This window comes from Cebus imitator, unplaced genomic scaffold (assembly GCF_001604975.1).
Source record: "Cebus imitator isolate Cc_AM_T3 unplaced genomic scaffold, Cebus_imitator-1.0 Scaffold92, whole genome shotgun sequence".
NCBI classification, from domain to species: Eukaryota; Metazoa; Chordata; class Mammalia; order Primates; family Cebidae; genus Cebus; species Cebus imitator.
This window is the reverse complement of record NW_016107407.1, coordinates 11,182,623-11,195,703: the sequence shown is the minus strand read 5'-3', so window position 1 is coordinate 11,195,703 and position 13,081 is coordinate 11,182,623. Positions and strand designations below refer to the sequence as shown.

At 42.8% G+C, this 13,081-nt stretch overlaps 1 protein-coding gene across 27 annotated transcripts in view; it reads left to right on the top strand.

The window, feature by feature from the left end:
- Positions 1-13,081, top strand: part of KIAA1217 (KIAA1217 ortholog) — a 498,057-nt gene that overhangs the window by 414,376 nt on the left and 70,600 nt on the right. For 24 of the 27 annotated variants that reach the window (XM_037740967.1, XM_017535541.2, XM_017535540.2 and 21 more), the window contains one exon: positions 8,898-9,730. In XM_037740967.1, coding sequence (XP_037596895.1) covers positions 8,898-9,730 — 833 coding nt within the window. Of the gene's footprint in view, positions 1-2,007; positions 2,291-8,897; positions 9,731-13,081 lie in introns of those variants that run through there. The other 3 variants (XM_017535555.2, XM_017535563.2, XM_017535553.2) reach the window with 2 other exon arrangements.

Sequence of the window (13,081 nt, the reverse complement as noted above, 5' to 3'; positions counted from 1 at the left end):
TTGAGAGAGTCTCACTCTGTCACCCAGGCTGGAGTGTAGCAGTTGTGGTCTTGGCTCTCTGAAGCCTCTCAGCCTTCCAGGCTCAAGTGATCCTCCCAACTCAGCCTCCCAGGTAGCCAGGAACACAGGCATGCACCACCATGCCCAGCTAAGTTTTTATTTTTTATACAGACAGGGCCTCCCTATGTTGCCCAAGTTTGTCTCAAACTCCTGGGCTCAGGGAATCTTCCTGCTTCCACCTCCCAAAGTGCTAGGATTACAGGCATGAGCCACCGCACCTGGCCCATAGCAGATATGGGATAACATGTTGAACATGGCATGCTTTGCTTGGCCAAGCAGCAGAGAGACAGAGAAAGTTCACTGCTGTTTCCTGGGGGACAGCCTGGCTCCAGACCCTTCACATACAGTCACTGGAACAAGCAACCTGGCACATAATAAGCAGGTAAAGAAGAATTATAAGAGCCATGTCTGTTAGCACACCTCATGCCATTAAACAGGGTCTTTGGGGGATGTGATGGGGCGGCAGCATAGCCTGATCAGACAAGGGAGACCACCCCTCTATCCCCCTTCCTGGAAAGTATGTGTTTGACCAAAGTCACAAAACCTGCCTAATGTATACCACATTCATCAGAAGCTGATAGCATGTGCCTCCCATACTATGATGAGAAATAACAAACCCTTGCTGATCAGGTTAAAAATCAAAACAAGAGCTTCCACGTTCCTTCTACTGTTTTCCGACCTCTTAGGTGGCATCTGTTACAACCACTTCATCCAAATATTGTTTCTAGTGAGACATCTTAGGAGGGTGGCAGTGTCATGTGCTCCATTTGCCCCCTTCTTTAATAACCACAAAGTGATTTGATGGCAGTAAAGTGTTTTTTTAGAAAGCCTGCAGAGGACTGGATTTGAACTTGAAAGACGTCATGGAATTCTTTTGGTCAGCAAGAACAACCTCTAAAAGCCTGAAAATGTTTTAAAAATGCACAGGCTGCCCAGAGCATGGTAGTCGGGTGTGGCGTGAAGCCAGTGGGGCTTCCAGCCCAGCGTGTGCAGTTCCTTGTCACCGTATTCCCACTTGGATAGCTTTTGGTTCCACTCAGTCCCCAAGGGCTCAATAAGCATGATGGTGATCAGAGCCTGCCTGTGAGTGAAGGAGATGCTTCCTTTCTCCCTCACCTTTTGCTAGCAATGCACGAATGCCTGTCTTCCACTGAGAGCTGCACAAGTCGCTTCATGTTGTGGACACGCACCTTCTTGTACCCGTTTCCCTGGAAGAGACCAGCTGTGCTGACAGCAGTTGTACACAGAGGTCTCTGGGGATCGCCTACCCTTCTCATCCTTCATCTTGTTTAGGGTGGGGCAGAAGCGCTCTGGTTTCCTTTCTGGAATCCTCTCGGCACAGCTGTGGTTTGCCCTCTCTATCTTTCCTTTTCATTTCACATGTATTTTCCAGGGTGATTGCAGTTGCTTGCCCGGCGCTACGTAGGACTGATTAATGGCTGCTACCCAAAGTTCAGCTTGGTAAAACTGAGCTGGTTAATTAGTAGACAGCCTCCTATCTCCCTCATGTTTTCCCTCTGGTATTATAAACTAGGGGAAGAGTCTCATGTTTCCTTCAGCTGCCAATCCCCAGACTTCAGAAGTCTGGCAGCAGAATGGATGTTGCGTGCTGGTCTAGGTTTTTGCAGTAGTACCTTTAAGTCAACAGAAAACCAATCTGAAAGTTGGTTCCTCTGGATTAGTGAGTGTGTTGGGTTTTCTGATAGTTTCATTTCTCGGTGGCTGGCTGTTTGCCCTTCTTAATGATCCTGTTTGCCTTAGGTGAAATATATTTTGTAATATTTCCTTTGCTGTTAACCCATTTACCTAGGCCGCTTAGAGTTTCTTCATTGGTGTCTTCCCTGTAAGCAATTGTTGAAGGACTGAGTCACCCATGCAGCAGCCTGTGGTTGGATGTGGGCTGAGGTTATTCAGTGACTAATTTCCAAGGGGAGGAGAAATTGACTTATCACAGGGAGGGTTACTTTTTATCCATGCCACTGTCAGCTTCTCTCCGAAAACTGAGTAATACTAAATGGTCTTTGTTGGTTGTGCACTCGAGCTGAGAAACATTTTAGGATCTCGGTGTCTTTTGTGATGATTTTGTCTCTGAAGAGGAAGTTGTCTAAATATTCAAGTGTGGAACCAAGGATTTAGATGAAGCCAGCAAACAAAGGAATCATGTAATTGGGATCTGAGCGAATGTGCTTACTCACGGCGTTAGTTATACAGGTGATTTCCTTAAGAAAAAGTAAGTGGCTTTAATTCTTTGAGGATGAAAGAGTCTCATAAAATTCCTTTTCTGTTTTCTCTGCTTACTTCATTGTGTGGTCAGATTGAGTGGTATGTTTACAAATTCTAGACTTGGAAGGGTGGGGTTTCAAATACAATAAACTGTACATAATATTCCTTTTCCGCAAGCAATATATATATATGCTCCACAGAGAGACATAATTACATGAGGCAGTTTCCCAAGATGATTTTAAACAAATATTTTTTGTAGGAGGGTTTTTTTTTTTCCTGGAAACAATTTTAAGATTTATTTTCTTATCTTACCTTCAAGAAACTTTTGAATGAGTGATATTCGATTCGACTTATGGTACTTTTGGGAAATAAAATACAGCTCTATGTAAGGATTTCTAATTCAGACTTCAGATCTTAATTTGAAACGGCCCCAGACATTTTCCGATGTTTCAGAAGTATGGGGTGAACAGCATTTTGATCTGTGTGCAGTGTGTGGACAGGAACACCAGCCTCTCAGCCTGGGCTATCATGATGAGGCTCTTGAAGAAACTACCCTGTTTCTAAGACTGGAAGGACGCAACCCAGAGACAATAGAGATTTGGGCAATGATAGGAAGAAGAAAAGACAATGCCTAACCAAGCAGATGAATGAAGTAGATCAGTCACGTTCTTACATTGCCATTATATCCAGTGCAGCGAATGAACATACTCTGTGTCTGGGCTTAGGTGCAGGCAAATGGGTATCTGAGTTGTATTCAGATAAGGTGTTAGAAGAACCTTTATTTTTATGTGTCGGTCATCTCTTTCTTGCTATAAAATGAAATTGTTTAAAGCTTATATTACGATATTAGTGTTGAAATTCTCTGGGGAAAAAAGCATCAATGATATAACATAGCTAGTTATTTTAAGAGAAAAGAGATGATAAAATTAGTAGAATGGGAGAGATTGGTGGTAGAATAAGGGACTGGGTTATATCAATGTAAATGGCAACTCGTGTGTGTGTGTGTTGCTTATTTATTTTCTTTGTAAGTTTAGTATAATTTTCTCCTACAAGGTCTGACTTTGAGTACCCATGCAGGAGAAACCCGGTAAGTATTTAATGCCCTATCTTTTCTCATTAGCCAAATAACAGTTAAAAGCCAAAACAAAATAAATCTGTGTGGGCGACAGATTCTAGGAAGATCTCTCCTTAGAAAGAACGCCTGCATCAAAGGCTGGATGGATTGTGCAATCTTAACCATCACGCTGCTTCAGACTATCAGATTCTGGAGTCTCTAAATTCTACTTTTTATTGCAAGTGTGACCTTGGGAGATCACGCTGAAGACTTGAAAACATCCTTCTGGTGATGTCCTCTTACCTTCTACCACATTCTAAGAGCGAGTTGCCTTTGCTTGGTCCCTGTCTTCTATTGTAGAATTCCCAAGTTGTCTGATCTTAAGCGTTCATTCTATTTGTGGTTTTAAAACAAATTTTCCCACTGTATATTGGGATCATTGTGTCATTTTTCTTCTTGGGCTCTATTTAGAGCCAACGATGAAATACGTGATCCTGGTTCTTTTTAAAACTCGGTCTTGGAAAGTCAGTCATAGCTTGGCAAACCAACATAAGAATTCTGCCAAGGCTTCCGATGTCTAAGTCACCTGTATTGATAGAGACATTCAACCTCAGATGACCAATTCTGTCATAACTGCATGCTTGTATGCAGCGCCACTGTGGATAACTCAGGTTGACAGTGATTCTTTCTGTGACCCTTTTGGATGATGGCAAGATTATTTTGAAGTGAACAGGGCAGAGAAGATACACAGGATTAGCTCCAGATCCAGGATGCTGAGTTCATGGCAAGCATCCATCCTCACTGGCTGAGGTACCATTCTGGTTGGTTGGTGTCCATGCCATACTGGATTTAGCTGTCAAATACTGTGACCATCACTGGCATTTCCCACATGAATGCCCAACACAATGTATCAGAATTATTTTAAGTTAATCGTTATATTTCTAATCACATCTACGCATACCACTAGAAAATCTAATGAGATTTTTTTCTAATTAGATTTCTAAATGTTTCATTTTAAAGGTTATCTATCTCCTAACCATTTTTTTGCATGTCACCAAGCATGTTTAAAAATACCTATGTAAATACCTTTGCTGTTTTCAAAGAAATGTGCACAACTTTATGAATTTACATAAATTTTACATTTTCTTTTTACTTATATTCTTTTTCTAGCCAGTTATATATTCCCTAGAATATTTTATTTTATCTTACTTTGTTTTATTTTATTTGAGACAAAGAGTCTTGCTGTGTCAACCGGGTTGGAGTATAGTGGTGCAATCTTGGCTCACTGCAAGCTCCGCCTCCCAGGCTCAAGTGATTCTTATGCCTCTGTCTCCTGGGTAGCTGGAACTACAAGTGCATGCACCACACCTGGCTAATTTTTGTATGTTTTATAGAGATGGGGTTTCGCCAAGTTGCCCAGGCTGGCCTCGAACTCCTGCCCACCTCAGCCTCCGAAAGTGTTAGGATTATAGGCGTGGGCCACTGTACCCAGCCCCTAGAATGTTAATGTCCCTTTTTACACTTTTGCCAAAAAGAAGGAAGTTTCTGCTGGTTAATTGGGGTCACAGACCCCCAGATCAAGATGTATTCTGAAGGTGGCTAAGGAAGGAAAAGAGAACAGGGAGCAGCGACTGACCTAGTTAGGACTATTGTTCAAACCAAGAGGGTTCTAGATACTGGATTGTTTGACTGATTGAGATGGAGTCTCACTTTGTCACCCAGGCTGGAGTGCAGTAGTATGATCTCGGCTCACTGCAATCTCCACCTTCCGAGTTCAAACAATTCTCCTGCCTCAGCCTCCTGAGTAGCTGGGATTACAGGCACACGTCACCACGCCCAGCTAATTTTTGTATTTTTAGTAGAGATGGGGTTTTGCCATGTTTGCCAGGCTGGTTTAGAACTCCTGACCTCAAGTCATCTGCCTGCGTTGCCTTCCCAAAGTGCTGGGATTACAGGCCTGAGCCACTGTGCCCAGGCAGTTCTAGATATTTTAAATATTTTTCTGGAGTTAATAACAGTAATGACAGCAGTACCTACCATTTGTTGTATGTGATTTGCCATGGACGCTGTGTAATGCTTTATACACAGTGGCATGTTTGAGTCAATGTGATGAATTTATCTTGATGTTCGTTTTGGTTGATTATTGCACTGTGTGATCTGATTATGTGGGGAATTTGCTCAGATATCCGCTGCTCTCTGAGCCAGTTCCTCCTGTGTTTTACGACCTGTGAAGCCCTGTGCTGCTTCCTGCTAAGCCATACTTTTTTATTGAGCCCTGCATTGTGAAGGCAAAGTGGAATAGGTATTTATAGAGGATCCTTGTTGCTCTCCTGGAAAACCTGTGTCACGTGGTTGCCCCTGCCTCCCTGGAATGAGCATCAATCAGGTGTATTATCACAGAGTGACCTTGGGACTGGCCATTGTGGTCTAAGGCACTGAGTACCTGAGTCATGAGGGTGTCCAATGAGCAGGGAGGACATCGTGGCCTGGAGCATCAGGGCAAGGGCCATGCAGAGCAGAGGTACCTGGAGCCTGACCTCGAACCTAGGTATGGATCCACAACAACTAGGACATGAGGAGAGAGGCCCTGGGGTGAGGACAGCATCAGGATATCACAAGTTAGGTTTAGAGAAGGGAGAACAGATTAGCCTATCATGGTGGGAGCTCTGTTTGTGTGTCTTGGAAGGGGAGTGGGGAAGAAGTGGAGATGAAATCAGAATTATGAGGGAGAAGCCTGCATACTCCAGGGGCCCCAGAAATCATCAGCCCCTATAGGATCCAAGAGGCCAATTCAGCTGTGTCTAGGTCATATATTCGAAAAGGGCTCCACTTTGTTGCTACGTATTTGCACCTTATTTGCACTTCTCATTGGTTACTTTAATTATGAAATCCACCTGTCTATGTAAAACTCACAGGATAGGGATTCTACACTGCTCAATCAGTCCAGGAACAAGATAAGGAAGCCGTGGGAGTCCTACTGGTTGTTCCTGCATTCTCATTTATGATATCTAGGTATAAGAAAGAAGGTGCCCTCTTCATGGCGCTTGGGATTTTCCATGGAACTTGGGACCCTGTTTAGAGGTGTATCCTAGAATAATGCCAGGCACTCAGCAAGTGCTTGGTAAATACTGTTTACTACATGCAGTGAATTTTTATGATAAAGAAGCAGTTAGTTTGTTTCCCGTGCATTAGGCTCTGTTTCATTTTCAACCTTCTCCTGGTGCCTCTACTCTACCCACTCTCTTCTGCATCACCCACATCATAGCGTCTCTTGGCTGCTCATCTTGGCTCTTGCCATTTGAGCCCCCACCTCCTTCCTCAGGTCCCTACCTCACCCACCTTCCAACCATTTATACCCTTCTTGTTTGTCACATCTCCTGGAAGACAGGATAGGGATTGCGGGCTCCTGTGACCTCACCAATGGAACTCGAAGAACAGGTGGGGCCTGTCTGTCCTTCCCTCAGTTATTTGGAGAATCTCAGTGCGCCTTTCTCTGTTGCACCTTGACCAAAGCAAAAATGTATCAGATCAGCATATCTTGAATTAGCTTGTATTTTTTATCCTACTCCCTTGCTAAACACAGTATGGTAGTTGCGAACTACCGTTGACTGTTGAACAAGTTGGGAGTTAGGGGTGCTAACCCCCACCCCCCCACCCACACACAGTAAAAAAAAAAAATCTGTGTAGGGGTCAGCGCAGTGCCTCACACCTGTAATCCCAGGACGGTGGGAGGGCAAGACCTGCAGATTACCTGAGCTCAGGAGTTTGAGACTAGCCTGGCCAACATGATGAAACCCCATCTCTATTAAAAATACAAAATTTAGCCGGGCATGGTGGCACATGTCTTTAATCCCAGCTACTCGGGAGGCTGAAGTAGGAAAATGGCTTGAACCCAGGAGGCAGAGATTGCAGTGAGCCGAGATCAAGCCACTGCACTCCAGCCTGGGAGACAGAGCGAGACTCCATCTCAAAAATACACCAACGCCTGAGCCCTCACAACTCTCGTAGCCACTTCCCTTACAGCTATATACAGTATCTGCATTATTTTCTTTACTCTAATGGGACACCCCCGATTTACAGCTCTTATCTTAATTAATGAAAATAATCCCCTACTAATAAACCCAATTAATCGCCTAGCAGTGGGTAGCATTTTCGCCGGGTTTCTTATTCCTCATTGTGTTCCTCCTGCCTCACTCCAGCCTGGGAGACAGAGTGAGACTCCATCTCAAAAATAATAATAGTAATAATAATAAAAATAAAAATCTGTGCAGAAGTTTTACCTCCCCTTAACTACTCACAGCCTACTGTTGACCATGACGCTTACAGATGATATGAATAGTCGATTAACACATAGTTTGTATGTTATATGTAACATACGCTGTAGTCATACAATAAAGTTAGCTGGAAAATACCACATGTTCTTAAGTAAACCATAAGGAAGAAAAATTCTGTTTCCTATTTATTAAGTAGAAGTGGATCATGATAAGGGTCTTCAACCTTGTCGACTTCATGTTGAATAGGTAAGGAGGCAGAAGAGAAGAGGTTGGCCTTGCTCTCTCAGGAGTGGCAGAGGAGGAAGGATATCTATGTTTAAGTCAACCCGCACAGTTTAAAGCCACGTTCTTCAAAGTTCCATTGTCATTGCATTCCTTACTGCTTAATTATTTCTTTCCAGCCTCTCCGTGCTGATTTCTCATAGGCTCAAAGGAGGAGTTGGTGAATGACCGAAACTTCCCTTCCAGTTTTCCTGCATGGATCTCCTTTACCCTGCTCATCTCCCTAGATTGTATCCACTTGGAAAGATGGGAAACATGGTTACGATTTTTCAGGGCTAACAGTGGAAAAATGTGCTCAGGACAAGTTTTAGAAAACATAATGTTAGCACTATTGAAACACTAGACCTGCATTTATTAAGCAGCATCTCTAAGAAGCTGTGACATTAAAATTTCAATCACCACACTAATTTTTCCTGAAACCCAACAAAATTGCACTCTTCATCAGGTGTATTTATTTTTTGTGCTTGCTGTAACAGGGTACCGTACATTTAGTGGCTTAAAATACCATATGTTTTTTAAACACCATAGATGTATCATCTTACCTTTATGGAGATCAGAAGTCCCAAGTGGATTTTGCACATCAATATCAATGTGTCGGCAGGGTCACTCTCCCTCTGGAGGCTCCAGAGAGGGATCCATTGTCTCACCTTTTCCAGCTTCTAGCAGCTGCCCATATTCCTTGGCTCATGGTCCCTCCTCATAGTACCTTCCAAACTCTTCTAACTCTACTTCCGTCATTATAGTTCTCCCCTGGAGCTGATTCCCCTGCCTCCCTCCTCCACGTATAAAGACCCTTGTGATTGCCTTGAGTCCACCAGGGTCTCCCATCTCACCATCCTTAATACCCATCTGCAAAGTCTCTTTTGCCATGTAAGGAAACATATTCACAGGTTCCAGGATGAAGGTGTAGACATTTTGCAGGGAAGTCACATGGTTACACACTGAGACTTCTCTTAAAACATGAATATCAAAGAAAACTTTCTAATCCCTTGTTTTCTTTTCAGATGCAGAGAGAATTTGTTTATGCAAGAGGAGATGGCCCTGGGGCCTCTCGTCCTGGATCTACGGCTCATCCGCCCCATGCAATTCCAAATTCCCCACCGTCTACTCCAGTGCCCCATTCCATGCCCCCCTCCCCATCCAGAATTCCTTATGGGGGCCCCCGCTCCATAGTTGTTCCTGGCAATGCCACCATCCCCAGGGACAGAATCTCCAGCCTGCCAGTCTCCAGACCCATCTCTCCAAGCCCAAGCGCCATTTTAGAAAGAAGAGATGTCAAGCCGGATGAAGACATGAGTGGCAAAAACATTGCAATGTACAGAAATGAGGGTTTCTATGCTGATCCTTACCTTTATCACGAGGGACGGATGAGCATAGCCTCGTCCCATGGTGGACACCCACTGGATGTCCCTGACCACATCATTGCATATCACCGCACCGCCATCCGGTCAGCGAGTGCTTATTGTAACCCCTCAATGCAAGCGGAAATGCATATGGAGCAGTCACTGTACAGACAGAAATCAAGGAAATATCCAGATAGCCATTTGCCTACACTGGGCTCCAAAACACCCCCTGCTTCTCCTCACAGAGTCAGTGACCTGAGGATGATTGACATGCACGCTCACTATAACGCCCACGGGCCCCCTCACACCATGCAGCCAGACCGGGTCTCGCCGAGCCGCCAGGCCTTTAAAAAGGAACCAGGCACCTTGGTGTATATAGAAAAGCCACGGAGCGCTCCAGGATTATCCAGCCTTGTGGACCTCGGCCCTCCTCTAGTAGAGAAGCAAGTTTTCGCTTACAGCACGGCAACAATACCCAAAGACAGAGAGACCAGGTAAGGTGCAATGAGGGTAATTGAGGGTGGTACCTGGGCACGTGTCACTGTGGGCTGCTCTACAGGGATCAATCCGACAGAATAAATGTCTGAGCACCCATTTCTGCAGCATGCCCTGTGACTGCTGCAGGAGTCGCAGCGTGGTGTCAAAGTCACTGTTGTCTGCAGAGTTTCTAAATTGGCAGGGGGTTACAGCCATTAAGCCATGATCAAGAAGACAGGTGCACCAACAATAGTAATCAGTCCCTTGTGCCTCTGGAGCATGGATCTAACAGCATTGTCATTTATATAAATCTGAATAATTTGGAAGAAAATTGTCATTAGCAGAAGCCAGATGAAAAGATCAAGAGGTCATAATAATTGATCTGCTACTGCTAAAAATAAGCAGTGAGTGGTTTCAGTTTTCACTGTTGGAAATGGCAGGTTGTGTTTTTCCTTGTGGAATACAATTTTGTTTTCTCATCTGGTTGTGGGAAGTGGAAAGAATGTGTCTGTTTTCTAGGATGATAACATCTGAATTTGCATGAAAATAGAATGGCTTAGATTTAATATTCATCTAGGAGTGGTGCTGAAATCAGCAAAATTTTTCTAGTGAAAGACTCTGAGGATTGGAATTTCTTTTTAAATAGGTATGTTTTATAATTTACCAATTCAGAAGCTTCCTCCTCTATCTTGAAAACCAAAGTTCATATAGTATAAGAGAAAAGCTAATTTTGATAAAGAGAATTTCTCTAGAATTTCTCTGAATTGGTTGAAAGATATCAACATAATCATCATAAAAATCTAGCCAAAGAAATTGAGTCCAAAAGAGGTTAAGCATGCCGCTACCTATTGTTATATATGAATCAAAGGGTATGAAAAATAAGATGTCCTGATATTCACTTATTCAATACCTTATTAGAACCACTGCTTCTCACTAAAAATATATGAATATTATTTACTGTTACATACCATGTAAAAAGAAGGCCAAAATTGTGAATGGAATGTGACATGTCTACCTTACTGTTTTCATACACAAGTCAGAAGGCCCTGAAGTCCTCTTTAGCACAGTTTTATTATGAAAGGGCTATCCCTTATTATTTGTTCAGTTACAGGGAATATCATAGCAGAAAGATTTCAGGAGATGGAAAGAGAATGAACATGAAAGTTTTGGGATCATTAATGAAACAACAAGTTCTAACTCTCTTGTATAGCTACAATAGAAACAACAATGACTGGTCAGATGATGCAGGACTAAGAAAAAATAGGGATTGGAAAATTGTATTCATTCTCTCCTTCTGAAGTCCTTATGAAGTGAAATTCTAAGCATCAAAGAAAGGGACTCTTCTCATCACCACAGACAGCTACGTTGTATAGGATAAACACTCATAGTGGTTCTTTGGAACAGACCAATGAGACAGCTGGAGAGGAATCTACCAAGATGTGTCATAAGGCTTGGAAGCCTGTGCTGTGTACTTCACAGAAAGGATAAAAGGATAACGCACCTGTCCCCTGTGGTGGGCTGTGAGGTGCTGGTTGGGAAACGGTGTGTCACTGAGGGGATGGGACTTAGGGGAATGAGAATTTAGTTCAGGAAACAATAAAAATAACCCATCTCCTGCATATAATGTTGAGAGCCAGAATCCATCCTCCCTATCATCCCCCTGTCTCCCACACTGACCAGTCTTGGACAGAAGAGGATCAGGAGCTTGATTTTGCCATGCTCATAGTGAATTGTTTCCACCCTAATTCTTGGATGATAAAAACCTGAATTTGCCTGAAAACAGAATAGTTTAGATTTAATATTCTTTGGGGAGTAGTGCTGAAATGAGCAAAATTTTTGGCTAAAGATGGTGTCCACCTTCTTCCCAGAACCTAGCTCAGTGTCACCCATGTAATTACCACACATACATAACTTAATGTACATCCTTGAGCCTCACTTATCCAGAGATTTAGTTATGGAGAGAGTAAAACAAAGAAACCCTCTGCTGACCTTGGCATCTTCTCTGTATGGGCTCAACATCTTGAAGGATTTTAGCTTTTAATACTATAGCTATTCTTTTAGGGCCTCCACTCCTTTTTTTAAAAAAGATCTGCCAACCTCAGAGACTTCCATTTTACAAAATTTCTGAAAATTATTTGGATTTCAGTTTTACATATTAGAAAACCTTTTTAGAAAATACAAATTGTTGTATCTCCAGATTAATAAATATAAGAAAAACTGACTAAATAGATGAATGTTCACATAAAATACACTGTCATTATCACCACTGTATTCTGACATATGATTATAATTATGAATGTAATTTTACATGTTCACATTTTTCATTCCCTGTAATGTGAAATAGCAGAGGAAGAATTGTATCTCATACAACTTGCCAAGATGACTCCTCAGCTGTTAATCAGCTTATCTCCAGAGGGTGGAATTGCAGTGCTTGGGTATATGTGGGCTGGTTAGATTCTCTTTTCCTAGAGACCTGCCCATAGACACATTGACACACAAAGACACACACATACCACATGGACACACAAAGAGACACACACAGAGACACACATGTCACACACAAGACAGACACACCTACACATACCCCCATGCAGACACGTACACACACTCATTCTCTCTACATTTAGAGTCAGTATTGTGGAAAGACATAAACACTCCCCACTAACTCCACCCAGGTGCATGTCAAAGGTGAAGAACAATTCTCCAGTCAAAAGAACTTGAGTCTGGAACTTTTGCCCTTAGCACTCTCATATGCTTCCCCCATTGTTTCTTACATGGGACAAAGTGACAAGGGTGGAGCTCATGCCATACTTCCTCCTCCAAGGATGGCTCAGAATCTGGCCCTGAACTCTTAAATATCTTGGTAATTAGGCTGACATGTAGTATTCCTGGGGAATGTATACGAAGGAGGTGAATGGCACCTGTCATTCATTGAGAGCCTTTTATGAGCCAAGCACCGTGTGAAGTGATTTCTATATAAGATGTAATCATTATGACAACCTAGCGAGGCATGTACTATCATCATCTCCATTTTACAGATGGAGAAACTGAGGCTCAGAGAGGTTAAGTAACTTGCCTGAGGCCACAAAGCCAGTAAGTGGCATAAAATGTCCGGGTCTATTAATGAATCCTAAATGTTCCATACTGTTCACCACTGTGCACTATTCTGCCTTGCAAATAAGAATTATGAGCCACACTTTCATACAGCAGAGCAGTTAATTCGGGAGTGAATTCTGAACATTTTAACCAGAATTCTTGAAAAATTGTTTCAGGACTAGATGCTAAGTAACTGCTCCTAAAGGATATTTACAATCATAAACACAGTAAAATTTGCATAATTATGCTGCTAAATATATACATGCCATTTT